This window comes from Galeopterus variegatus, unplaced genomic scaffold, assembly GCF_000696425.1.
Source record: "Galeopterus variegatus unplaced genomic scaffold, G_variegatus-3.0.2 Scaffold875, whole genome shotgun sequence".
Lineage (NCBI taxonomy): Eukaryota > Metazoa > Chordata > Mammalia > Dermoptera > Cynocephalidae > Galeopterus > Galeopterus variegatus.
Window position 1 is genome coordinate 78,799 of NW_007726986.1, and position 27,076 is coordinate 105,874.

Consider the following 27,076-nt stretch of genomic DNA (forward strand, 5'->3'; position numbering starts at 1 on the left):
CTCTCTCTCTTTTTTTTTTTCCCTTTTTGTCTTTTTTTACTGACCGGTAACAGGATCGCAACCCTCGGTGTGGCACCCGTACCGGGGACCAGCAACGGGATCGCAACCCTCGGTGTTGCGCCCGCACCGCGCTCAGCCAGTGAGCGGGAACCGGTCTCCACATGGGATCCGAACCCTTGGCAGGAGCGCCGCTGCGCTCCCAAGCGGCGCACTGTAGCAGTGCGCCACCGGGCCAGCCCTTTTTTTAAGTTTTCTTATAATTGGGGATTGGGGGAAGAAGGTATGTGTTTTGGCAAGGGGATGGGCATGAGAATGAGATCTGCCAGTCTACATTTTCAGTTTCTATATTCTTATAGAGTAAAAAATCTAAGAACTGAAGGATATTAGAGATCTTTCATTCTAGGAAGTCCATAGTGGAGGTTAGGGTTTCCTAATCTCAGCACTATTGATATCTTAGGCTGGATAATTCTTTTTTTTTTTTTTTTTTCCCTTTTTGTCTTTTTTACTGACCGGTAACAGGATCGCAACCCTCGGTGTCGCACCCGTACCAGGGACCAGCAACGGGATCGCAACCCTCGGTGTTGCGCCCGCACCGCGCTCAGCCAGTGAGCGGGAACCGGTCTCCACATGGGATCCGAACCCTTGGTGGGAGCGCCGCTGCGCTCCCAAGCAGCGCACTCTCCAGTGCGCCACTGGGCCAGCCCTAGGCTGGATAATTCTTTGTTTTAGGGAGCTGTCCTGTGTACTGTAAGATGTTTGGCAACATCCCTGATCTCTACCCCATTGGTACCAGTAGCATTTACCCCTTACCCAGTTATGACAGCCAACAATGTCTTCAGACATTGCCAAATGTCACCTGGTAAGCAATATTGCCCCCAGTTGAGTACTACTGGTCTAGGTTATAAGGCCGTGTTTTAGTCTATAAAGTATGAGTGTTATGGCAAAGTCGAAGCACAGTGGATTTACTCATAAAAAGATGGAGAGAGGCACATATTAAAGTAGAGTAAAGGGCCGAGCCCATGGCACACTCGGGAGAGTGCGGCGCAGGGAGCGCAGCAGCGCTCCCGCCACGGGTTCGGATCCTATATGGAGACGGCTGGTGCGCTCACTGGCTGAGCGCAGTGCAGCCGGTCTCAAAAAAAAAAGGGACAAAATAAATAAATAAATAAATAAAGTAGAATAAAAATACTTGAAAATCTACAGCAACATAAGGTAAGTTTAGGTCTTCATTTTTTTCCTGAAAAGGGGTGAAAAACAAAAAATTCATCTGAGTTCCTTTGGGATAATTACCATGATATGAAGACATAATTCCTCCAAAGGTACTCGCAAGATTTCAGGAACAGAATAGTCCATAAAACCTTCGAATCTGAAAAATAAAATAATACTAAATAAATATTATCAGAGATGCCACACGGTACTGATTTACGTGTTTTAAATTTCCAGTGCTATGCCATACCTTTCTCTTGTGTACATTCGGAAGCAGAAGCCATCTCTGACCCGCCCAGCCCTTCCCTGGCGCTGCAGAGCACTAGCTTTACTGACAAACGTCTCAACCAAAGAACTCATCTGACTGCTTTCATGGTACCTAAAGAAATGTTTTAGAAGAAAATATGTAGATAACAGACTTAAATCAAAATCAGAAAAAGCTGGAAATACATGACTCTTAAAATTAAGTTTCGGGCTGGCCATTTAGCTCAGTTGGTTACAGTGTGGTGTTATAACACCAAGGTCATGGGTTCATATCCCTGCACCAGCCAGCCGCCAAAAAAAATTTAAAAAGTTAAGTTGAACATAGAAACCATAGGCTTAAAAAAAGACCATTATTATTGTGGACCAATATTTCTCAAATCATGAGTCATATTTAAATAATTTAGCAAACACCACATACTAAGCCTCATAGCACCAAATTAAAAGTTCTGGCTTTTAATTTGAAAAAAAAACTGTTTAACTTAGTATTTTTCAAACTAAATCCATGAAATCTTTTAGTGTTATACCTTAATTATGCAACAAAAGTCCTCTGAAATAGTCTGAGAAGTGCTACTATGAACATTACAATTCCATGTACCTTTGACAAGACAGTTAAATCCTGAAAACATTTTCTCTGAAGGTACAATTCAAAGAATCAAGAATTTATTTTCTATTGGATAGTAATACTCTTTTTCAAATACTGCTATAGTTTGCTAATACTGGGGATAGCATATATAGATTACAATAAACTACTAAAGTTTATTACAATAAACTACTAAAGTTGGTCTCCTTATTTATGCAATGTAAACATTAAAATATTTATAAAGTAGTAATCTTTTTGGTGAAGATTCAGATAAGGTTACCTATTATGTTCCAGTCACTGTACTAGGCACTTTTAATTATAAAATTTTCACTTTCTCCTTTTATATATGATGAAACTGTTGATTAGACAGGTTATATTACTTGCTCAGGATTGCAGGTTAGAGATTTAAGTCCAGCTCTGATTCTAAAACCCATGCTCTTTATTTTTTTTTATATAGTCCCACAAATCATACTTCTGTTAAACTATTTTATTAAAAAAAAAAAAAAAAAACTACAAAAATTTATGTTCTGAAATTTTTCTCAGTACTTTCTAAAAGTAGCAGTCTATTGGAAGTACTTATCAGAAAACCCATCACATGAAATTCTGACTTTTACTCTCAGACATTTTAAAGTTTCCTACAGTGGCTTTTTGCTTTGGGCAGAATTAGGACATTTGGTATTTTCTCTATATGATTCTGTGATTTCTCCTAAGAATTCAAAAGCCCCAAACTCTTTCTAGGTTAAAAATATTTTGATTTGGGAAATTCAGACTTACTTATTTTCTTTTGTTCTTCCAGTGTCAATTACAAATACAACATCTGGAATAGTGATACCCGTCTCTGCAATATTTGTTGCTAAAACAATCTGAAAATAAATGAAAAAGCTAAAACATTTTACTCACAAAAATTTACAATCTATTAGCTTTCACTGAGTAATTTTAATATGTACTAATTAGTTTTGTCAGCTCAGGTTGCTAATTAAAATAAAGTTATAGATTTTTATTCTAATAAAAATACCATTCCCCTAATTCTAGTCAGTCATCTTAAAAATGACAGAAATGGAATGGGACAGAAGTCATCTTAAAAATGACAGAAGTGGAATGACAGGGTGAGGGAATGGAGACAGCTCGCAACCCTTCACAATTATCAGGAAAAAAACAGCACATTAATGAGAAGAATTGGGTTGCTGTCTTTGCTGTTACTTATTAGTGTTGTGGCCTTGGGCAAGTCACTTTATCTCTCCCAGCCTCAGTTATCTCAACTGCATATTAAGGGGTAGAAATAGATGATTTCTTAGGTCTAGTTCTAAAATTCTTAACAGTGGTGGCTGAACAGTACAATCTTCTGCATTTTTTTTCTGTTGAATCCTTCAAGATAAAACATTCTAGGTCAAATTCCATTAAGAGCTGGATGAGACCTACATGATCATTCTAATTCAGAAGCATTCAAATTTTTTTGTTAAGAGGAAGAACTCCTTTCTTACAGGGAGTCCCAAATGTTACTGATCACAACACAGCTTCAGAATATCAGGAGTTCCCAGAGCACAGTAAGAAAACCATCAGTTTAACTGAACCACTTTTAAAGATGAGAAAAGTGAAGCTGAGTGGTTGCCAAAGGCTACACAGATGGCAACAGTTTAGGGACTAGAACCCAGGACTCTGACATAACAGTTGGGCTCTTTCTAGGAGCTCTGTGTTCTTCACAACTCCTACATTGTGCTTTTTTTTGTCCTTCTGAGAGAGAACTCAAAATCTGAGAAACTCTTCGCCAAGCATCTCTTCACTTAGAATCCTGAACAGAGGACATAATGAAAATACTGAGATTTTTTTTCCCCCTAACCTAATAGTCTATGTATTGTAAAAATAATCAGGGATGAACAGCCCAAAAAACTACAAGATTCCTCGCAAGATTTAAATAGCTTCTGACATCCCACCTTCTTCACGATGCCTTCTTGTGAAAAAACAGTGATTTTTCTTTTCAAAAGCAACATCCATGCATGTTTTTCAACTACCACTCCCCCAAAAAGTCTTGTCCCTTTAATAACACATAATGTAAATATTCAAATGCTTAAAAACAAAACAAAAATTAAAAAAATTCAAATGCTTTAATTTTAATATTGAATTCACTTCTGATTATGTTAAGCAGCAGAGCACCTGGAGTCTGTCATGCACTATTAGGCACTTAATATTAATAACTGTCTTTATGATAAAAAAGTAATAATGCTTTAATGAAATATTCTCAGGTGGATCACATATAAATTTGCTGTACTGAATTTTACCTTCCTGACTCCTGGAGGAGGAAGTGTGAATGCTGCAGCTTGATCTTGAGTTGAAAGAATAGAATGCAGAGCTATCACTTTGTATCTGAAAGTTAAAATCATAGTTCTTAGCAAGAGTTTCTCTTTAGAAGACACTGCAAAGAATAACAAAATTTATTTGCAATAGGAAGCAACTTAAAATTTTTTATTATGAAAAATTTTAAAGACACACAAAAGTTCATAGAATGGTAAAATGAAACCCCGTATACATCCACCATAGAGAAAACATTTAATATGAATAAATTATGTAAAATATAGGGTTTAAAGAATTTTATTTTATTTATTTATTTTTTTTCCTTTTTGTCTTTTTTTACTGACCGGTAACGGGATCACAACCCTTGGTGTCACACCCGCACCGGGGACCGGCAGCAGGATTGCAACCCTCGGTGTTGCGCCCACGCCGCGCTCAGCCAGTGAGCAGGAACCGGTCACCACATGGGATCTGAACCCTCAGCGGGAGCGCTGCCACGCTCCCTAAAGAATTTTAGAAAATGTTCTGATGTTGAAGTAATCACCATAATAGCAGTAATAAACTATATTAAAACATATAGTAAACAGTTGAGTAAATATGTATGATGATAAACTGAAATGCTGCTGGGTTGGGGGAGGGGAGCCACCATCTTAACCACAGGATTCCCTCTTAATCATATTAAGAAAATAAAATAAATGCAGATATAGTACCTAAAAATTCTTAGTAGATAAAATGCTATAACAGAAATGTTAAAAAAACAAAAACTTGCCACCTCATAGACAATTTTAACTAAAGGTGAAAAGACTTTGAAAACTCTCATCAAGAGTTTTAAGGTACCAAATGTTTTTCTATTTTAAAACTTCCAGGAATGTAATGAAGATTTGTAGTTACCGTTCATAATAAAATCTTCTATCATTTGACAGGAGATCATACAACTGTTGAATATGAGCAAGGCCTGGTAAAAAGATCAATACTGCTCCTTCAATATTTCTGAATTGGGAACTTTTGTCTGAAAATTTAAAAAAGATACGAAATCCAAATAAAAAGAAACAGCATATAAAATATTAAAATATCTCATTAGTAGAAAGGTTTTAACAAAGAAAATGAAGAAGAGGCAGGGTAAGATGGTGAACTAGAGGTACCATGGGCACATTCCTCCCATACAAAAAAATAAACAGAACAATGAATAGACAGCTTCATATTGAAGAAAACATTGGTGGGAGAGCATAGGAGTGTAAGCAGGAGATAGCAAGATCCTTGTAGAGCACAAAAGCCCAAGATAATGGCATAGAGAGGAGAAAGAGGCACATGGCTTCAGCTGCCAGGTCTCCGACACCAGATCAGCACAGGAGAAATTTTCCCTTGCAGTGAAAGCTATCTGCTCTACCGTGAGCACTTCATAGCAGTAATTCTCCTTCTGCTTGTGCCCCAGTCCGCCACTTCCCAGCCCCAGAGTGCTGCTGCTGCCGCCCATCTTCCCACACAGCAGTCCCTCCACTGCCTGCTGACACTCAGCCCCACGCCACCAGCTCCACCTCTCCCAGATCCAGGTGTTCTCGTGTTTTACCAGGCAGGAGGAAAGAGGAAAGAGGTGAGTGAGCACAGCCCCATGAGCCAGTGGCCCAACACATGGGGAAATTTGCACAGCCCCAGTGGTTGTGCACCAGTGGTAGGAACTAGTAGTGGAACCCACATGACTGCACTGACCCGCGGAGGAACACAAGGAAAGAGGTGAGCACAGCCCCCATGAACCAGTGTTCCAACCCGCAGAAGGATTTGAGTTGCCCCTGTGGTCACGCACTCTGTTGTGAGAACTACTCACACAGCCCATGTGACTGCACTGACCTGGGGAGGGACATGCACAGAGCCACTATTGAGTGCAGAAACTCAGTATACTCAAATAGAGTATAGACGAAAACTCCTGGCTACTGCTACCCCATCCCCCAACTAGGAGAAGCAAGGACCCAGGAGGTGTCTCTGCCTACAAGAAAGAGAAACCCTACCCAGGGTCATTCACTCAAGCTAAGGAGCTTAAGTACTACCCAATGTACCCAGCAGGGTCACAGGACATTAGGTGAAGTGCCAGTAAGTCCACCCAGGGTCATCCACCTCAGCCAAGGAGTGACAGGGCACCCAGGCGCTTGAGATCTCACCCATGACCTGGATGGCTCAACATAGTGTCACTCACTTCAGCAAGGAACCACTGAGTGTCCCAGTGCCTAGGCCATGGAAGCACTCACAGACAACTCCAACGTTGAATACAGTCAAAGTAACCACGTGGAGACTATACTACTACATCTACCCGGAACCAAAACTAAAACACCCTACCCAACAGTCAATATAAAACACATCTACAGAAGGGAGTCTCTCCCCTCAAAAGCTACTCTAGAGTAATAGAAGAAGCAACTGCTCTAACAGATGACTAGACATCAAGGTAGGGATACTAGAAATACAAAAAAAAAATCCAAAAAAACAACAAGCAAATATGACATCTCCAAAGGAATACAGTAATTCTCTAGTACCAGAATCCAAACAGCAAAAAACCTATGAAATAACTGAAAAGGAATTTCAAGCAACAATCTTAAGGAAACTCAATGATATACAAGAAAACTCAGATGACACAACAAAATGAGAAAAACAATCCAGGACTATGTTTCAATAAACAAACAAATAAAATTATTAATTTTTTTTTTTTTGTGTGTGTGTGTGACCGGTAAGGGGATCAGAACCCTTGGCTTGGTGTCGCCCACACCGTGCTCAGCCAGTGAGCGCACCGGCCATCCCTATATAGGATCTGAACCTGTGGCCTCGGCGCTCCCAGCGCTGCTGCGCTCCCAAGCGCCGCACTCTCCCGAGTGAGCCACAGGTTCGGCCCCAAATAAAATTATTTTTTTAAAAAACTGAAAACTGCTTTTCTACTCAACTCCCTTAAGCATCTGCAAAGCAAATTAAGAAATAAGACAGTCACTCCTCCCCAAACCAGTAAGCACCAAGAGATTATAATAATTTGGAAATGTTCAAAGAAAATCCCCTTAAATTGCTGAGCAAAACATCCCTCTCCTGGAAATACCTCAGAAATAGAAAAGCAAAGTTTTCTGATACCTGCAGCCCTAAACCCTTGTCTTAGTGAGACAGGCATACTACAAAGCCTGTATAATTCCTTCCTGTTGAGTATAGAAGGGAAATCTGAATATGATGGGCCATCACTACCATGATTCTATGGCAAAGAGGAAGGAAGGAACTTCACAGGTGCAAGTAAGGTTCCTAATCAGTTGACTGCTAATCAAATGGGAAATTATTCTGAGTGGGCCTGACTTAATCAGGTGAGCACTTTAAAAGAGGGTCCAGAAGTCAGAGCAATTTAAAGCAGTACAGATACTCCCTGTTTCCCTTGAAGCAGCACACAGCCTTGTTGTGGAGGGGGTAATTTGGCAGAGATCAGCAGCGGCCCCTAGAAGATGAAGAACCCAATCCTCCAGCTATAAGAAACTGATTTTCCCAACAACCACTGAATTTAGAAGAGAGCCCCAAGCCTCAGATGAGACTGCAGCCCCAGTCAACACTTTCATTTCAGCCTACTGAGTCTCTGAGCAGAGAACCTAGCTAACCTGTATCTGGACTCCTGACCTAGAAAACTGAGAGAACATAAATTTATGTTGCTTACAGCCATGCTATTGGTTAAATGTGTCCTGCAAAAGTTCATGTATTGGAAACTTGACCCCCACTGAAAGAGTGTTAAGAAGGTGGGAAATACTATTATGGCATTTGAAAGATGGAGTCTATAAGAGGTAATGAGATTGTGAGGACTGTACCTTCATGAATGGACTGATTCATTCATGGAGTAATGGATGTGGTTCTGATTGCTTTATAAGGAGAGCAAGTGAGGATGTTAGTTCACTCTTGCTCAGCCCATTCTCGCCATGTGATCATGGTGCATCACTAGAGTCACCACCAAGAACAAGGCCCTCACCAGATGTGTTCACTGGACTTTGGACTTCCCAGCCTCCAAACCATAAGAAATAAATTTTGTTCCTTTATAAATTTTTTTTTAAAAATGGAGACACATTAGAAATAGAAATATACCTAAATATGCAAGTAGTTCCAAAATGAGATCCAGGTTGATTTTATGAGGATTCATGTAGAGAATAGCATGCTGAGTGCGATTGCTGTACTTTTGGTAGAATGGATTTAAATCAGCACTTGCTCCAGTCTGAACTGAGATATATTCCTAAAAGAAACCCAACCAGAGAAAACAGAACAAAAATATCAAGTATTTTATAAGATAAAGAAGGAAAAAAGGAGGTATCTGCATTCTTTCAAATCTATATTTTTCTCACTGTCACCATAATTATTTTTTGAAATATAGGAAGAGAATGTTTTTTTTTTTTTTTTTTTTCCGTGTCCAGCAACGGATCGCAACCCTCAGTGTTGCCCCCGTACCGGACCGGGGACCGGCAACGGGATCGCAACCCTCGGCGTTGCTCCCGCGCCTCGCTCAGCCAGTGAGCGGGAACCGGTCTGTAGGTGGGATCCGACCCCTCGGGCGGGAGCGCTGCCGCGCTTCCCAAGCGGCGCACTATCCAGTGCGCCACCGGGCCGGCCCGGAAGAGAATGTTTTTTTTTTTTTTTCCGTGTCCAGCAACGGATCGCAACCCTCAGTGTTGCCCCCGTACCGGACCGGGGACCGGCAACGGGATCGCAACCCTCGGCGTTGCTCCCGCGCCTCGCTCAGCCAGTGAGCGGGAACCGGTCTGTAGGTGGGATCCGACCCCTCGGGCGGGAGCGCTGCCGCGCTTCCCAAGCGGCGCACTATCCAGTGCGCCACCGGGCCGGCCCGGAAGAGAATGTTTTTAAAAGTGGAAAAAGTATAAAATTTCATATCTCTACTATAATCTAATTTCATCCAATCCTTAAGTATAGCAAAACCTTTTTATCTTGGTATGTACATACTAAAAGAAAAATTGTAGAGAAATGTATTATAATTGTGTTATCAATCATTCTGTGGCAACTAAAAAGCAGCCAGGTCAAGAGAGGTCATAACTTTAATAAGTAGTTTATATCTGCCTCATTCCTTCTATATTCTGATTTGGCTACTGATCATCTCTTTGAAATAACTACACTTTTCTGAAGTCTTTCTTTAGTTTGTAAATTCTATATCTGGACTTTTAGGGAAAGATTTTAGTTTTTACTTTCTTGGTTTATCTGCTTAATTAAAAGATATAGTAACTTTGTGTTTCCATCAAATTGGATACATTCATGAAATACAAATGAAATATCATGGGTATAATGAAAATGGTGGATTTGGTACCACTGGCTAAAATGCAGGATAGGATGACTTTTGTGATATTTGAAACAGTTTTGTGTTTTCTTGGCAGCTGGCCAGTACAGGGATCAAACCCTGGACCTTGGTGTTATCAGCACCATGCTCTAACCAACTCTAGCTGGCCAGCCTCTTCCTCCCTTTCTCCCTTCATGCATTTATTTACTTATGGCTTTTGTGATATTTCTAAAAACACATAATCAAGACTAACTCCCTACGAAAAACTATGCTTGTCTTGGACAGCTTCACTATACAGCTAAGGTTGGCTCTGCCAGGACACAAGCTGCTAAGAAAACCAATGGCAAGGACCTAGATTTTGGGCCTGCCCCATCCTGACCACTTATGGTTTTAAGACGAAGTAGAGAAAATTACCACAAATTTACTCCTCAATAATTAATCACTGCTATGAAACTATTACAGAAGTTGCTTCTTACTTATTATGGTCCTTGAATTTATGTGTGTATCTATATGACCCACAATAGTTGAGGAAGACAGTTAAAATACCACAAATCAAAGACTACAGTCTTATGAAACAAAGAAATAAGATTAAAGAAATGACCTTAAAAATTTGCTCATACTCATATTTGTTCCTCTTCTACCAAATTATACTTGAATTCACTATTAGCCATATGATTTTAAAACTTTTGCGGCAGGTTACGCTCTAGATCCATTATTGGATATCTTTCAAACTGTTTTCTTTTTACCTGACACTTTTTTATTCCCCCTGCTTTGCTTGTAACATTAATAGTTATTTCTTCTTCCTCCTCCAGAAATTTCTGACAATATTCTGAGTCTTTCTCCAGTACAAAGCCTGTTTCTTCTATTATATCTTCAAGATGAAACACCTGCGTAGAGTAAGGTATACAAATAGGTGAACTCCAATTTGTTTCCGTAATTATCATTTTAAAAAGAACAAGGGTATTACCACCTTTGAATGTCACCAAATGCTAATTTAGAATATTATAAAAAAACTTTTTTTCAGTATTATTTCAGAGTGATAAACTTGGTTGATATAGATGGGTCTATCCCCCAAATCTCAGGACAAATTACATGATGTTACATATTTTTTTAAAAGTGAAAACAGTTAAAAGAGTAGACTTCATCAGCTGAACTAAAAAGGTAAGCATTAAGAATAGAACAGACAGAAAGGAAGTTTCAAAGACAACCCTAAACTTGAAGGATGGGTGAAAAAGGAGTTCGTTATTGCCAGGTAGCCACTTTCAATCTAGACATACAAGGGGACTTCAAAAAGTTCATGAAAAAGTAGATTTAAATGATAATATGAATGGTTCCATAAACTTTTGCAAGTACCCTCATAATGATTTTGATCTGAAAATTAGTTTTATGTTTTGTAGCTCTCAGATCTATCTTTCATCAGAACTCCCCTTTCCATCCTACCTACCCTCAGCAAGGCAGCACCAGCCATCTGATTCTTAAGGCCACCTCCAGGTCCTCTCTTGACTCACATTACCCTAGGAATAATTCTGGGCTCAGACTACAAGGACCTATCTTCTGGGGAAACTCCCTGGTGGGAATGCAGTATCTGCTTACACATATATTATAAAGAAAACTTACCTCAACAGGATAACTTCTTCCTGAAATTCTGAGAATAGGGCAGTGTGTGAAATATGTGGAAAACTTTTCACTGTCCACAGTGGCACTCATTAGAATCAAGTGTAGGTCAGAACGTTTCTGTAAAATTTCCTTCAAGATAACTAGTAGGAAGTCTGACTGGACACTTCTTTCATGAACCTAGGATAAAGGGAATAAAAAAAGTAATCATATATAATGTCTAGTAAGAGGTTTAAACAATCAGACATTCAAATCTACTAAAAGTTAATCAGTATTTAAGTAGAGTCAGTATATGTAGAGTCAAGGAGAAGCTGTATATTTTAAATAAGGCATATCTTCAGAATTAAAAGTAAAGTCATTCTCTGAAATCGTAGCCAGTGACAAATTAGCATATAATGAACATGATTAGCCAGCATGTAGTATTCTACTCTACAAGACGGTTTGCAAACCAGATCAAATGCAGCTGATTAGAGTATCTCCCAAATTTCACTTAGAAGCAAGAGTGACTCCCAAATCTCTGCCACTAATATAAAACTATTCTGTCACCATATCTACAAAACAGATAGTTTACGTACAATGTTAGGAAAAGCAGAGTTGATTAGTAGGAATCTGACAGGGTCAGATAGTGTCCAGGAAAAAGGGTTTTATGCCTTTCGAACACATGCATTTTAGAGAAGAGCACTGCAAACCTGCTGTAGAGCACAGACGAGGTACACTGACAGAATGTAAATATCTGCCAAATGTCTAAGTCTTTCTTCCAACTTTCTGTACTCTGACTTATTTCTACCCCATTTTATTTTATAACAGATTTAAGGTAGCACACAAAGATGAAGTACATCAAGATAACATAAATTAAAGCAGGTTTTATCACGCATTTCCTTGGAAAGGAGGCAGCAGTGGTTAAGTGTTCAGGCTCTAGAATCAATTGCTTGAGTTCACTTCTTGTCTAGTCACAGTATGACTTTAGGGAAGTTTTTAAAATATCTCTGGGTTTATTTCTTCTTCTATAAAAAGAGAATACAAATAATGCAAACTTCATAGAGTTGTTATGACAATCAAATAAGATATGCAAAGTCTGTAGAACAGAACCTAACAAATAGTAAGTGCTCACAGCATCATGCTATATACTGGGGATTAAAAAACAATGAAGACATTTCTCTTCATTTGAGAGTTTTCAGTCCAGTAAGAAGATCTTGTACAAGATGGTTTGAAATCACACATGAAAGGTAGCTAATCCAGAGGGTCAGGAAGGCTACTAAGAGAAATTGCCATTGATGTTGAGAACTTAAGGATAAATTTGAAGAAGATGAGGAAGAAACAGGATGAGAAAGGGAGGAAAATGTGTTCAGGTCAAGGAACACAAGTGCCTATAAAATCATGGTGGAAAGGGGGCTCATAATACATTTCAGGAACTGGAAGAAAAAGATCAATGACTTGAGCATGGAATGGGGGATGGGCAAGAGATAAAACTGGAAAGTTATTCAATAATCTGCCATGTAAATCCTTGTAAACTATGTTAGGGAGCTGAGACTTTAATGAGTCACAGAGGGCAGAGATTAAAGCATTTTAAAGCAGGGGAATAATGGAGTCTGAGTTTTATCTCAAAAAGGATAACTCTGGCTACAATGTGGAGAATGTAGTGAGAGATAGCAAAACAAAAAGCAGGAAATTTAATTAAAGACTTTGTAACAATTAAAGAAAATAACGGTGGCCTATGCAAGGGTAAGACCAGTGACTATGGGGAAAAGTGAATAAATCTGAGAAAGGCAGAATAAACAGAACTAGGTGATTGGATTTAGGGGACGTGAGAGAAAGGGGGAGGAAACATCTTAGACTTTTTACTTTCGTAGTTTGACTAGGTGATTGTGGAGACCATTCACTGAGATTCAGAAGAGAGGAGGGGCAAGTTATAAGGGATAAGCAGGGAGGGGTGATGGTGAGTTTTGGAAATGTTGGTTTTGAAGCTCCTGAAACTGAAGGTATCTAGAGAGCATTGGATATTTACATCTGAAGCTCCTGAAGGACAACAGAGATCTGGAAAACCTCATCAAATACATGATAACTGTAGGGAAAATATAGGAAAATGGTGAGGGACCCTCAGATGTTTGGAATCTTGCTGAGCATTTGATGTAAATAGCCATGTACACCCAGGTGTTCCTTGGTTATCATCTAATGTAATTGTGTATGGGCACCCAAGTGTCCTGTGTTATGGACTTAAGTATAAAGGACTAATGGCTCTGATACACGATGCCCCTCGAAACGCTCCGGGAGGCCACTAGGGCGGCTGTTCCTAGCTCTGAATAAAGCCTATTAATTTTTTACCCATGGCTCCCAGAACTTTTTCCTATTATCTAGCTTGTGGACCTGCATGTGAGGGACTTGTGACCCAGTCTGTACAATTGGTTTGAGAGATCTGTGAACCCTAAGCCCTAGCTTGACAATAACTTATACAGATAAAGATTTAAAGAAAAGGAAAAAGGATAGAACATAAAGTGAGCTAATAAAAATGCATTATTAGTAAGTACACTTGGTATAGGTGGGCAAAAACTTTGACTATAAGCATATCAGCAGTCAGTAAGAAAAGCTACTTAATTCACATATCGACTATAAACTAAAACCGCACAATTCCTAATAGGCCAGAAGGATTATTAATCTGAGCATCTTCATAATGGCCCTGTATAAATAGTGAACTCTGTCCCAACATTTTTTACCTCCTTATATTTAGATAATGAATTTCACTGGTCTTTTTTCTACTCTTACTGTATTGTTCAAGAAGTCGACATTATCACACTGAAGCTCAATTCAGCTAATCATTCCTACAGATGGCTAATACCAAACCATCAGGGAACAAAGCTTCCTGAAATTGATCTGGTTTTTAAGTTAAGGTTCACCCTAATCTATATTTACCAAGCTATTCTCTGGTAGTAATTTGGGGTTCTAAGAGAATTTACTAACTAGCTGATACAAATATTTCAACTTATTAGCAGTAAAAATTTCTCATTATAAATGATATATTTGTATTTTGGCTCAGGTTGACCCTTGATAAAATACTGATAAAAATCTAAGTCTCTTGGGCCGGCCCGGTGGCGCACTGGAGAGTGCACCGCTTGGGAGCGTGGCGGCGCTCCCGCCGAGGGTTCAGATCCCATGTGGAGACCGGTTCCCGCTCACTGGCTGAGCGCGGTGCGGGCGCAACACCGAGAGTTGCGATCCCGTTGCCGGTCCCTGGTACGGGCGCGACACCGAGGGTTGCGATCCCGTTATCGGTCAGTAAAAAAAGACAAAAAGGAAAAAAAAAAAAATCTAGGTCTCAGCCATGCACCGAGGGTTGTGATCCCGTTACCGGTCAGTAAAAAAAGACAAAAAGGAAAAAAAAAAAAAATCTAGGTCTCAGCCATGCAGAGCTACAATTGTGACACTCATCCTTCTACGCCCTCCTCTCCCAGCAGCAGTTACCCGTGAGCCTGCTAAAGCAGCCATCTAATCTCTTTCTCGTTACATCTTAGTAATAACACTACAATTTCTTCCCCCATTAAGGAATACAGATTCCTTAGATAAAGATTAATTCCTGTCATCTTCTATTACCCAAATATTAATTAGATTATTTTCAAGTATCTTTACCTAAACTTGCCAACAACAGGAAAATGGTTAAAGAAATTATGGGACATCCAAACTACATACTACTATAAAGCTATTTTAAAAAATCATGTTTTTGTAGAATATATAATGATGTAAAAGAATGACAAAGTAAATACGTATACTAAATGTATATATACATAAATACACAAATTAAATGTTAGTATTATCAATTAATAGACATTTGCAAAAACTTTACATCAGGGAACTTTATAATAATATTTTCTAAATAACAGAAATGCTATCTATCTTATCTCTTCTTGACGAATTATATACAAGCAAATTAGTTACAGAGACAAGCTAGTATGCCACTTAAAATAATTCTTTTTTTTTTTTCCTTTTTGTCTTTTTTACAGACCGGTAACGGGATCGCAACCCTCGGTGTCACGCCCGTACCGGGGACCGGCAACGGGATCGCAACCCTCAGTGTTGAGCCCACACCACGCTCAGCCAGTCAGCGGGAACCGGTCTCCACATGGGATCCGAACCCTCGGCGGGAGTGCTGCACTCTTCAGTGCGCCACCGGGCCGGCCCCACTTAAAATAATTCTAATATGAAACTTTTGTCATAATTCAATTTAACTGAGTATTCAAATTGATTCAAGTAGGGCTATATCTATAGAGAAAATGACAATGATGAAGATTTCTTATCTTTTGTAAGAATTACAGCAGATCCTTTAAAAATTAAATGTAGCAGTTGAGAGGCAGTATACTGGTAAAAGCACAGACTGGAGCCAGATTGCCTGGGTTTGAACCCCCAGCTGCAGAACTTACTGGTTATGTGAACTTGAGCAAGCTATTTGACCTCTCTGTACCTCAATTTCCTCAACTGTAAAATAAAGATAATATCTACTTAATTGGGTTGCTAGAAGGATTAAATAAAATTTTATATACACACATAAAATCCTTTGAACAGTGTCAAGCATATAGCAAATATTATATAATATTTATTAAATAAATTAAATAACCTCAAATACATTTGTTAGATGAAATTAAAACTATTATATGTGAAGTATCTGGCATTTAGTAAGCACAAAAAATGTTAGCAAGAATTAGAAGTAACATCTTTTTAATACAAAAATGTTTATAATTTATTTGGACATAACTGTAGAATCGACTCACCTCATCTACAATAACATGAGACACATTAGTTAGAAGACCATCTTCTTGAAGTTTCCTTAGCAAAACCCCTGTTGTACAATAGAGTAACCTGGTAGATTCACTAGCTCGAGATTCCATCCGGATCTGATATCCACACAAAGAATTCTGAAGAGAGAACACAAGCCTGCAATTAGATTCTCACAAGCAACCTGGGAAAAAAGCTTTAAAAAGTGAGCGTAAGTGTTTATTTCACTACTATATAGAGCAATGTAAGTAGATCTATTTAGTGAAATTTACCATTATCAAAAGTATTTTCCCGGGCCGGCCCGTGGCTCACTCGGTAGAGTGCGGTGCTGATAACACCAAGGCCCCAGGTTCGGATCCCACATAGGGATGGCCGGTTTGCTCACTGGCTGAGCGTGGTGCTAACAACACCAAGTCAAGGGTTAAGATCCCCTTACCGGTCATCTTTAAAAAAAAAAAAAAAAAAAGTATTTTCCCATGGTTTTCAATTATATAAAACTATAATACTCATGAACAGAATTTTAAGGCAGCTTCTATAATTTGACCTACTTTTCTACCAATTTCTCATAAAACTTGCCATCATTAAAAGGCAGGTGGTGGGCTAGCCAGTTAGCTCACTTGGTTAGAGTGTGGTGTTGGTAATACCAAAGTCAAGGGTTCTGATCCCTGTACTATCTAGCTGCCAAAAAAAAAAAAAAAAAAAAAAAAACACAACTGGTTTCATACCAGTGGTGCCTAATCAGAATCTTGAAAATCTTGAAGTTGCATCCATTCCCATCACATTTTCTTTCTTATTCCTTCAGTCATTCCTTTGTCTTATTTGTGTATCTGTCTGTTGTCCCCTTTCAGGGCAGAAACTATGTCTTTTTATCCTCCTATATTCGATGACAGAAACCCAGACAATTTGCTAAATAAAAAGATTTTAATGAAGGGGTACCCATCTTAGAGACAAAGACATTAATACACCATCTCAAGAAAGAACTATTTTTTTTTTTTTTTTTTGTCTTTTTTCGTGTCTGGCAACGGATCGCAACCCTCAGTGTCGCGCCTGTACCGGACCGGGACCGGCAATGGGATCGCAACCCTCGGTGTCGCGCCCGCTCCTTGCTCAGCCAGTGAGCGGGAACCGGTCTGTATGTGGGATCCGAACCCTTGGCGGGAGCGCCGCCGCGCTCCCAAGCGGCGCACTGTAGCAGTGCGCCACTGGGCCGGCCCAAGAAAGAACTATTCAAAGTATAAATAATCTGAATTTTATGAACCTGTAATTTATCATATATGACTCTAAACACCTTAATTAGTTAATTTAATTGCTATATTTTGCAGTCACTCTGGTTAAGGTTTAGACAGTTTTATGTAAACTTGTATGGCAAAATGCATGCCAACAGATATTTAAGTACTCTTCTTAAATACGGATTTGAAAATAGTCTAGCATTCATCTAGCATTTCATCTATATTGTTTTTCCTTTCTGCTCACTGAAAATCATTCAGGGATACATTCCACAGAAAAGATCAGACAAGGGGGTCCTAAGGCAGGAGCCAAGGGCCAGCCCCCTCCACCCAGATGCAAGCAAGAAACGGAGCATGCCCAGGGTCCTAAGGCAGGAGCCAAAGGCAGCATCCCCAGGAGCGTGCCAAGAATACCACTTCCATGAAGGTGGTCCACCACAGGTACTGCCATAACCACGGTTGCCGTGAAAGTGGGAGATGCCACAGCAGTAGCTACAACTAACATGCAGGTGGCCTGCTAGACACTCAACTACATTGATACCAGAAGAGTCACCAGTGGAGACCAGAAAAAGAAGAGGACATCTCTCTCCTCAAAGCCTACTCCATAGTAATAGAAGAAGCAACTGCTCTACCTGATGACCAGACATCAATGTAAAGATACCAGAAATATGAAAACCCAAGAAAATATGACACCACCAAAAGAATACAGTAATTCTCAAATACCAGACCCTACAGAGCAAGAAAACCTTGAAATGACTAAAAAGGAATTCCGAGCAACAATGTTAAGGAAACTCACTGAGATAGAAGACCTAGACAACACAATAAAATGAGAAAAAAAAAAAAAAATCCAGGATAAGGAGGAAATTTACAAAGAGATTAATACCTTAAAAAAGAATGTAGCATTTTAATATAGGTGTTTACAAGTATAAATTTTCCTCTAAGCACTGCATGAGCATCCTATAAATTTTAATGCTGTGCTTTGATTTTTGTCTCAAAGTACTCTAATTTCTCTGTGATATTTCTTTTTACCCATTCTTTATTTAGGGGAATGTTGTTTAATTTCCACACATTTGTGAATTTTCTAAATTTCCTTCTGTTACTGTGGTCAGAGAACATATTTTCTATTGTTAGAAAACATATTTTTAAATATGTTTTTAAATATGTTAAATATTTTAAAACATATTTTTAAAATATATGAAGACTTGTTTTGTGGCCAAAAATGATTAGCCAAAACTTGATATATATATAAGTCAAATTTGAATTTGCCCATATTCTTTGAATGTTCAATTTAGTATGTAACATATTTAAATATTCAGTTATTAAAGTTAATATATTTTTTCTCTTATATGAGAATTTTAATGACCGAATTACTGATAAACCTTTTCATATGAATGACAGTAACATCTATCAAAGAAAACATGAAAAATGCCCGAGGACTGGCCAGTCAGCTCAGTTGGTTACACCAAGATATTATAACACCAAGGTCAGGGGTTTGGATCCCTGAGCAGGCCAGCTGCCAAAAAAAAAAAAGAAAAGTGCCTGAAATATGACATTGACCAACCACTAGCATTCAAGACTCATATATGATATATGTTCCATTTGGATCGCAAGAGCGAAGGTGAATAATGTTATCATACACTGAGGTGGAGCTGAATGACATCTTACCTTTCCTCCAGGTCCATTTTCACAGCCCAATTCATCACACACTCTGGTGGCCAAACTCACTGCTGAGATTCTTCGAGGCTGGGTACAGACAATGTTACATTTACTTGATCCCCACTCATTTAGAAGTAAATCTTCTAATAGAAAATGTGGTACTTGAGTACTTTTGCCACTCCCTGTTTCACCTGCTACAACTACGACCCGATGCCTTTTTAGAGTTTTGACAATTAAATCCCTGTGTTTGAACACAGGTAACTGCTGTCTTTCCTTTAGCAGTCTCTGATATTTAGATGTACTTTGCAACTTTCTAAAGAGGTTTCTAACAGGTTCCAAATCTTCTCCATTTGCTGATTCCAAGGACAGTGCAGAAAAATCCTCATCAGAAACTAAATTTTCCCAAGATTCCTCAGGATCTTCAGAGCTTTCTTTCTTATTTTCAGAATGCTGCTGTTGCTGTTGCTGCTGTTTCAATTTATTCAGAAGTTTGGCAATAAAAAGATCACGTGGTTTATTGGTTTCCATTTTACTTAATTCTTCCCTTTTCTTTTCTGCATCACTCCACTCCAGCCAAACATCTCGGTAAGTGGGAGGAAGTAACTGATGAACTGACTATAAAGGAAAAAACAGTAGTATGTTATTTTCACTAATTACTAGATATCAAAATTCAATAAGTTAGAACTTGGGACAGCTACATTTCTCTTAATATGTTATTTGACGCTTAAGCTAGTAAGTTATTACTTTAATATAAGATATACATGTATATGATACAAATTCATAAACAGCATACCATATTCAGTCTTCTTGACTTATTAGCTATGTGACCTTGAGTGAGTAACTTAACATCTCTGTGCCTCAGCTTCTGCAGTTTTAAAATGGGACTGATAATACCTCCCTTGTAGGCATACTCTGAGGTTAACTTTAAGCTAATACATGTGAAGTGCTTATTCCTGGAACACAGTAAACTACCAAATAAATGTTCATTATTTAATTCTGCAGTGGTGCTGCATAAAATACAGATGAACCATAAAGCATTTCTAAGACACACAATGCTCCCTTTGAGATTCTGGCCAATTATATAATGTTATGGGTAAAAGTATTTTAAATGAACTACACTGTATGTAATCTAAGTTATCTTAATTTTGTGCTACAGAATAACCCATAATATTCTCTCTTTCATTGATAGTCTCTTACATTTTATCAAGTAAATACAACTTATGATACCTTATTTTGCAAAATGAGGGAAATAAAGACATTAAAACTTTTACTGGCAGAAACTAGAAAATAACTTACTCAGAGTTTTACTTAATCGGTGCCTAAAAATTTCAATGGTTCTAATTTCCAATGAAGAAACATATACATATTTATTGTAAAAAGGAAATGCTGACAATCCAGATTTTTTTTTTTTTTTTTTGGCCTTTTTGAGACCAGCCGCACCGCGCTCAGCCAGTGAGCGCTGTGAGTGCACCGGTCATCCCTATATAGGATCCGAACCCGCGGGCGGGAGCGCTGCTGCACTCCCAGCAGCGCACTCTCCAGAGTGCGCCACGGGCTCGGCCCTGACAATCCAAATTTTAAAAAAAAGAAAAAAAGAGCATTGTGTTCTCTTAAAGTGCTTCTTCAGTAGTACTTTATTTTGATCTTTCCTTAAACTGGAAGTGTGTAGTTAATATAACCTAAAATAGAAAAATAGAACCAATGTCTATAATTTTTTAAAGTTGAGTGAATATAACATTAAAGAAGAGCAAACTTTAAAAATTCTCCTTAATTCAACCACTCTAACACAACTTTTAATCTGTAAATTATTATAATTTTAATCTGTAAATTAGTATAGCCCAAAAAGCTGGATGAATCAAATTGTCTCTTTCAGATCTCTGATCTAAGAAAAAGAGAAAGACTGAGCTGCATTTAGTGGTGAAAAAAACACCAAATTATGAATATTATGAAATGAGAATTAATCAGAACAAGTCAGTAAAGAGAAAATTGGCACAGAGGGCCATAATTAAATACTACCTTCCACATGCAGATACAATTTTATGTTGACAAAATATCGTATACCCAGTACTTCACAAATGGTTTTTTGAAGCACCTAAGCCTAATAAGTCTCACCTGCCCTTTCACTAAACGATAAAGGGCTAAAGTAGCTCCCAAGTGCTGAGCTTGCATGCCATCCTCTGTTAAGATTGTGGGGCATACTACTAGGACATCATCTTCAGATTTGATTACCCTTACCCTACAAAGAAGCAAAAAATACTTTTAAAATAAAATCAATGAAGTCAGATCAAAAAAAGCCAGAAATCCATTTACATAAACTAATATTTCCATGGAAGGCATTGTATTAGATAATGATTTATAGACACTATGAACCTGAGATGTGGAATTAAAGATCTTCCTAAATGTTTACTTAACTCATAGGAAAACAGAAATCTTACATTTTTCTAAAAGTTCATTCAGTTAACCAGAGAAACATACCTACATTTCCAGTATCTACCCACAGGAACTTTTTCAAAGGAAGGATTTGGACTCTTGGGAAGATTCTTCCTCACCCAATCGATCAGAAATTGTTTGGGAGATTTTCCAGTCCAGCTTCGAGCAGTATAGTCAAAATTTCTTACATCATGAGGTTCTTTCTTTTTATCTAAAGTGGTAGACAAACACTGGTTCTTTAAAAATGGTCATGCAGTAATATAAATTCTCTTTTGAGTGATCAAAGTCCTCTTGTTTTGGGGAACAACACTTTTAGAAGAGAATAGGTGAAGAAAAGATAGAAAGACTTGCTTTTCTATTAATGATATAAGGAAATCCTCCTAATGGTTAGACAAAAATTCTGAATCTTTAAAAAAAACATCTTGAGGAACTTATGTATTTTTGTAAGATATCTCTGATACTATCCATGTGATGAATTTAGGATACCCTGAATAACAGTGTTTTGTAGGCTACAATACAGGAAGGGTCATCAAAAAAATATGAATCAGATATCATTTCTCTGTTTAATGGCTGCTGCCACCATCAGCATCAGCATCAGCATCACCACTGTCACCACCACTACCACCTTTAATAGTTTCTTGTTACATATAAAATAAAGGCCAAATTCCTTACTATTGCCTAAAAGCCCTCCACGGTCTACCTCTGGTTATCTGTTGCCACTCTTCCCACGTGCTCACTAGGCTGTAACCATACTGGCTGTCAGTCAATTCCTCAAATACTGTGAGTTTGTCTGGCCCAATACAGTAGCTACCAGCCATATGTGTCCAGTTAAATGTAAGTTAATTAAAATTAAAATTTCAATTTCTCAGTTATACCAGTCATATTTCAAGGCCAAAATACTCATATTTGGCTAGCAGCTACTACATTGAATAGCACAGATACAGAACATTTCCATCACAGAAAATTCTGTTTAATAGTGATGCTCTAAGCTCTTTTTCACCTGGACTTGCAATGTACTGTCTCCCTTCTTGGAAGGCTTTTTCCATCAACTCATCACCAGGCTAAGATGCAATCATCTGTCAAACCTCAGAGTAAATGTCATCAGCAAGGTCTCCCCAATCCAAATTAGGCCCCATTGTTATTGTTATTAGAAGCCAGTTTTCTTTCTTTGACAGCACACATCACAATTTATAATTATATACTTACTTATGTATATTAAAGCTTACCCTCCCTACTCAGACTGTACACTTTAAGACAGTAGAGACTAGGTTATTTTTGGCACCTCTCATTTTGTAAATAAGGATTTAATAAATATTATTGAAAGAATGAATAATTTTTTTTTTTTGTCCTTTGAGCATTGTGAGCGCACCGGTCATCCCTATATAGGATCCGAACCCGCGGCGGGAGCGCTGCTGCGCTCCCAGCGCCGCACTCTCCCGAGTGCGCCACGGGCTCGGCCCAGAATGAATAATTTTAAAAATTGACATTTTAGTGTGGGACTCAACTTCTATAACAAAATCTAATAAGTATTATACTAGCTATATCAATAATTTATTCAGGAGCATGAAGAAGTGCATGATTACTTATGTCTGGTGGCATAAAAGGAGTAAAGGAAAACTTAAAGAAGGGCTGTTTGAGTTAAGCCTTGAAGCTAGGGACAGGTTGGCCAAGTAGGGGATAGCAGGAAAGGCAAAGTAATAAAACCATGAAACAGATGTTTTGAAGAATGATGTGGCCAGAGTATATAGCTGGGAGAATAAGGTGGAAAGGTAGATTGTGGCAGAGTACAAAGGATCTTGAATGCAATGTTAAGGGTTTGGACTTGTTATTGATGTCAGTAGGCTCAGAGCCATTAAAGGTTTTTAACAGGAAACTCACATTTAGATCTGTATTATAGAAATAAAACTCAAACAGAAGTTTGGAGGATGGACTGGAGAGAGATAAGATTGAGGCAAGGTATTTGTAATTACAAAATGTTATACAAGTAGGTTATCGTAATTGTTATTACTTTTTCAAGACAGCTTGTGAAAGTGTAATGTCATTGCCACCTTGATGTAGTTTGCCAGAATGCAAAGTAACAAATTTTAAAATTATATATTCCTTGACTTTTTTTTAGGCAATTCAATTAAAGCACTGGGAGTGGAGAAGTATTCCTTGACATTTTATTTATAAATTACACCCTGACCACTTTCCCTTCATTTTACCTTTTTCTTCTTCAGAAGCAGCTGTAGATTTTTCAAATAAATTAAAGTTCAAAGCACTTTCCCCTTCTATAGCTACGGGAGGCTTTTTCCTTTCATTTTGTTGATGTGAAATCTTTATGGCTGGATTGAATACTGGATGGTCTTCTAAAGTTTCCATTTCTACCATGAAAAAAGATGTTTAGTTTCATGTATTTTTTATGTGTTTTCAATTTCAAAAATTGTTCAAAAAACACTTAGCATTCCTTCTTTTTCCTTGCAGCCAATTATTTAATAATTCCTACTAGGAATCTGTGCTAGAAGTCAGAGGCAATTTATAAACTTTCACAAAACCTACTAAAACTTTTAAAATAAATTACTTAATATATGTAGCAGACCTAGAAAAACATCCTCATTAATATTAAATACTCATGGAATTGTATTCACCTCTTTTTCTTGAATGGAGATGGTATTTTATGGTATAAATCAGAGGTTGGCAAAGTATGGCCTGCAGGCCAAATCCAGCCCACTGCCTGTTTTTGTATTGCTTGTGAGCTAGAATGGTTTTTACATTTTGAAATGGCTGAAAAAATAAAAAGAGGAATATTTGGTGACATGTGAAAATTACATGAAATTTACAGTTCACTGTCCATAAACAAAAGTTTGACTAGAACATAGCCATTCATTTTTGCATTGTCTACGACTACTTTTATGCTACAACAGAAGAGCTGAATAGTGTGACAAAGACTGTATGGCCCATGAAGTCTATAATATTTAGTATTTGGCTTGTTACAGAAAAAGTTTGCCAATCCAAGTATAAACTGTTAGGAAAGAGCAGACCTATTAAAAAGAGGCATCCTCCATCCTAGGAACGCCAACAAAGAAAAGACAATTATACTTATACATTACCTCTTTGAAATTTCTTTATTTTTTCTTGAGCCTCTTTTTGGCCTTGCTTGTTTTTTTCTAGTTTAAAGGTGGCTGCTTGCTCCTTTGCATCCAGGAGTTTTGCTGCAAGGTGCAAGTACCTTTCATTCTGCTCCAAATAAAATGATGAGGAAAAATAAAAAGAAGAGCAAGAATAGCTTATCTATATGGTCAATATATTATATCAAAACCTGTGATATTTTGACCTCACCTTTTGATCCAGCAACTCTACTTTTAGGAATTTTCATACAGTAATAAAATGAATGCACAGATTTGTAGGTATATAGATATTTACTGAAGCACTGATTATCAAAGAAAAAGTGGAAATCATATGTGGCACATCTCTACAGAGAAAACTATTCAATCATTAGGAAAAAAAAAATAAGATAGCAAAAGAAAAAAGGTAACCCACACGGAGAAACTTCCTTGGCACATTAATTAAAATAAATCCAGCTGCAGAATAAAAAGTAAACACGAGCTCACTTCTGTGAGTGGAAATCATATGTGGCACATCTCTACAGAGAAAACTATTCAATCATTAGGAAAAAAAAATAAGATAGCAAAAGAAAAAAGGTAACCCACATGGAGAAACTTCCTTGGCACATTAATTAAAATAAATCCAGCTGCAGAATAAAAAGTAAACACGAGCTCACTTCTGTAAAAACTGTTCTGTAAATGTGTATTTAAAGAACTGCATATGCAATAATAATAATCTGAAAGTTACCTTCCCATAATCTCTATCTTTTGGGAGATAGGGACATAAAAAAAAAAAATGGCTTCTGAGGAAAATGAATGAGAACATGACTATACTCAGCAAAAACTAGAAAGAGTTTAAAGTAAACAGCTCAGTTGGTTAGAGCACAGTGTTATAACAACAAGGTCAAGGGTTTGGATCCCCTTACCGGCCAGCTGCCAAAAAACAAAAACAATACAGTGTAACAAAGAGGAAGGTTAGCTATCTCCTCAAACTCACCAAAATCACACTCATCCTTTCCATCTTTCCTATACATGGCACTGGTACTACCATCCCTCCACCTGTGCATTTTTTGTCATCTTTGGCTCCTTAATCTTTTTTCCCCCCACAAAATTTACCATGTTTACCATTTTTAAGTGTACAGTTCAGTGATATTAAATACATTCATAATGTTGTGCAACCATCATGAATCATCCATCTCCAGAATTCTATACCCATTAAGCAGTAATTTCCCAGCCCCCACAACCACCATTCTACTTCCTGTCTCTATGAATGGACTACTCTAAGTACCTTATATAAGTAAAATTATACAGTATTAGTCTTTTTGTGACTGGCTTATTTCACTTAGCATAATGTCCTCAAGGTCTATCCATGCCAGAATTCCCTTCCTTTTTAAAGCTGAATAATAGTCCATTGTATTCACTTACCCATTCATAGGTTGGTGGACACTGATTTGCTTTCATGTTTTAGCTATTGTGAATAATGCTGCTATGAACATGGTGTACAAATACCTCCTCCAAGGCTCTGCTTTCAATTCTTTTGTTATATACCCGGAAATGGAACTGCTGTATCATATGGTAATTCTACTTTTAATTTTTTGAGGAATTGTGGAACTATGTTCCACAGTGGCTAGACCATTTTACATTCCCACAAACAGTGCACGAGAGTTCCAGTTTCTCCACATCCTTACCAACACTTATTATTTCCCTAATGATTAGTGATGTTGAGCATCTATCTATTCATGTGCTTACTGGCCATTGTTATCTTCTTTGGAGAAATGTTTCTCAGCCTTTATATTCAGTACATCACCAATTTTTATTGATTCTTTTTTGAAAATGCTTCTCTTCCTTTCCAATTTCCAATTTGAGTTCTTATTTCACACCTTAGCAAGAGCAATAGCTACCAAAATATCCTCCCTACCCTTTCTAAATCACCTTGAATGCTACTCAATATCCCAAATCACTTTAAACACTACTAAACTTGACCTAAAATGTCAAATTCTTCTTGTCAGTCACTTGCCCCCAAACCTACAGTGGCTCTTTACTATCAAAAGGAAAGGTGTTAAATTCATTTTCTGGGCATCAAAATCTTTTTCACAGGTGAACTTACCTGTTTACTCCTATCTGCCTGTATTCACCTACCCATTTTATCTCTATATATGAGGGTACTTAAAAAGTTCATGGAAAGAGTCCTATTATCTTTTAATTCTATTTTTCCATCAACATTTTGAAGTAGCATTATATGCTCATATATTTTAACACCCAAAGTCCCCTTGCAGAATTCACTGCTGTACATTTTTCGTGCTATTTCACCTATCTGGACTATCTTCCTATCATTCTTTGTTTGCTTGAACGCTATACCTCCTTCAAGTCCCATCTCTCTGAAGTCTTGACTTAACGCTCCAATCAGAACAGACTCCTTTCTCTAAATCTCAAAGTAGACTTACAGAGACTTAAATATTTTTATTTATATTAGTTTAATACAAATACATGGTTAAAAAAACTTAAGTGTACAGATAAGTATAAAAAAATCTCCATCTCACCATAACACCCTAGTCCTAATCACCAGTACCAGCTTTTTGTGTATCTTTGCAGATGTTTTCTTTCCAAATATGTGTCCTTATGTATTTTTCTTTTACAGAAATGGGTTCATCGTATTACACATGCTGTTCTACACCTTCTACCACAATTCGTT

At 37.8% G+C, this 27,076-nt stretch overlaps 1 protein-coding gene across 2 annotated transcripts in view; it reads right to left on the reverse strand.

Annotated features, from left to right (window-relative positions):
• Nucleotides 1–27,076, reverse strand: part of DHX29 (DEAH (Asp-Glu-Ala-His) box polypeptide 29) — a 52,619-nt gene that overhangs the window by 14,944 nt on the left and 10,599 nt on the right. For both annotated transcript variants that reach the window (XM_008573091.1, XM_008573092.1), the window contains 14 exons: nucleotides 24,391–24,517; nucleotides 23,506–23,664; nucleotides 21,347–21,512; nucleotides 20,984–21,107; nucleotides 18,881–19,486; nucleotides 15,986–16,129; nucleotides 11,232–11,408; nucleotides 10,361–10,501; nucleotides 8,420–8,564; nucleotides 5,228–5,345; nucleotides 4,327–4,411; nucleotides 2,825–2,913; nucleotides 1,457–1,585; nucleotides 1,291–1,366 (listed from right to left, as the gene is read on the reverse strand). In XM_008573091.1, the coding sequence (XP_008571313.1) occupies nucleotides 1,291–1,366; nucleotides 1,457–1,585; nucleotides 2,825–2,913; nucleotides 4,327–4,411; nucleotides 5,228–5,345; nucleotides 8,420–8,564; nucleotides 10,361–10,501; nucleotides 11,232–11,408; nucleotides 15,986–16,129; nucleotides 18,881–19,486; nucleotides 20,984–21,107; nucleotides 21,347–21,512; nucleotides 23,506–23,664; nucleotides 24,391–24,517 (2,286 nt within the window). The remainder of the gene's footprint in view (nucleotides 1–1,290; nucleotides 1,367–1,456; nucleotides 1,586–2,824; nucleotides 2,914–4,326; nucleotides 4,412–5,227; nucleotides 5,346–8,419; nucleotides 8,565–10,360; nucleotides 10,502–11,231; nucleotides 11,409–15,985; nucleotides 16,130–18,880; nucleotides 19,487–20,983; nucleotides 21,108–21,346; nucleotides 21,513–23,505; nucleotides 23,665–24,390; nucleotides 24,518–27,076) is intronic.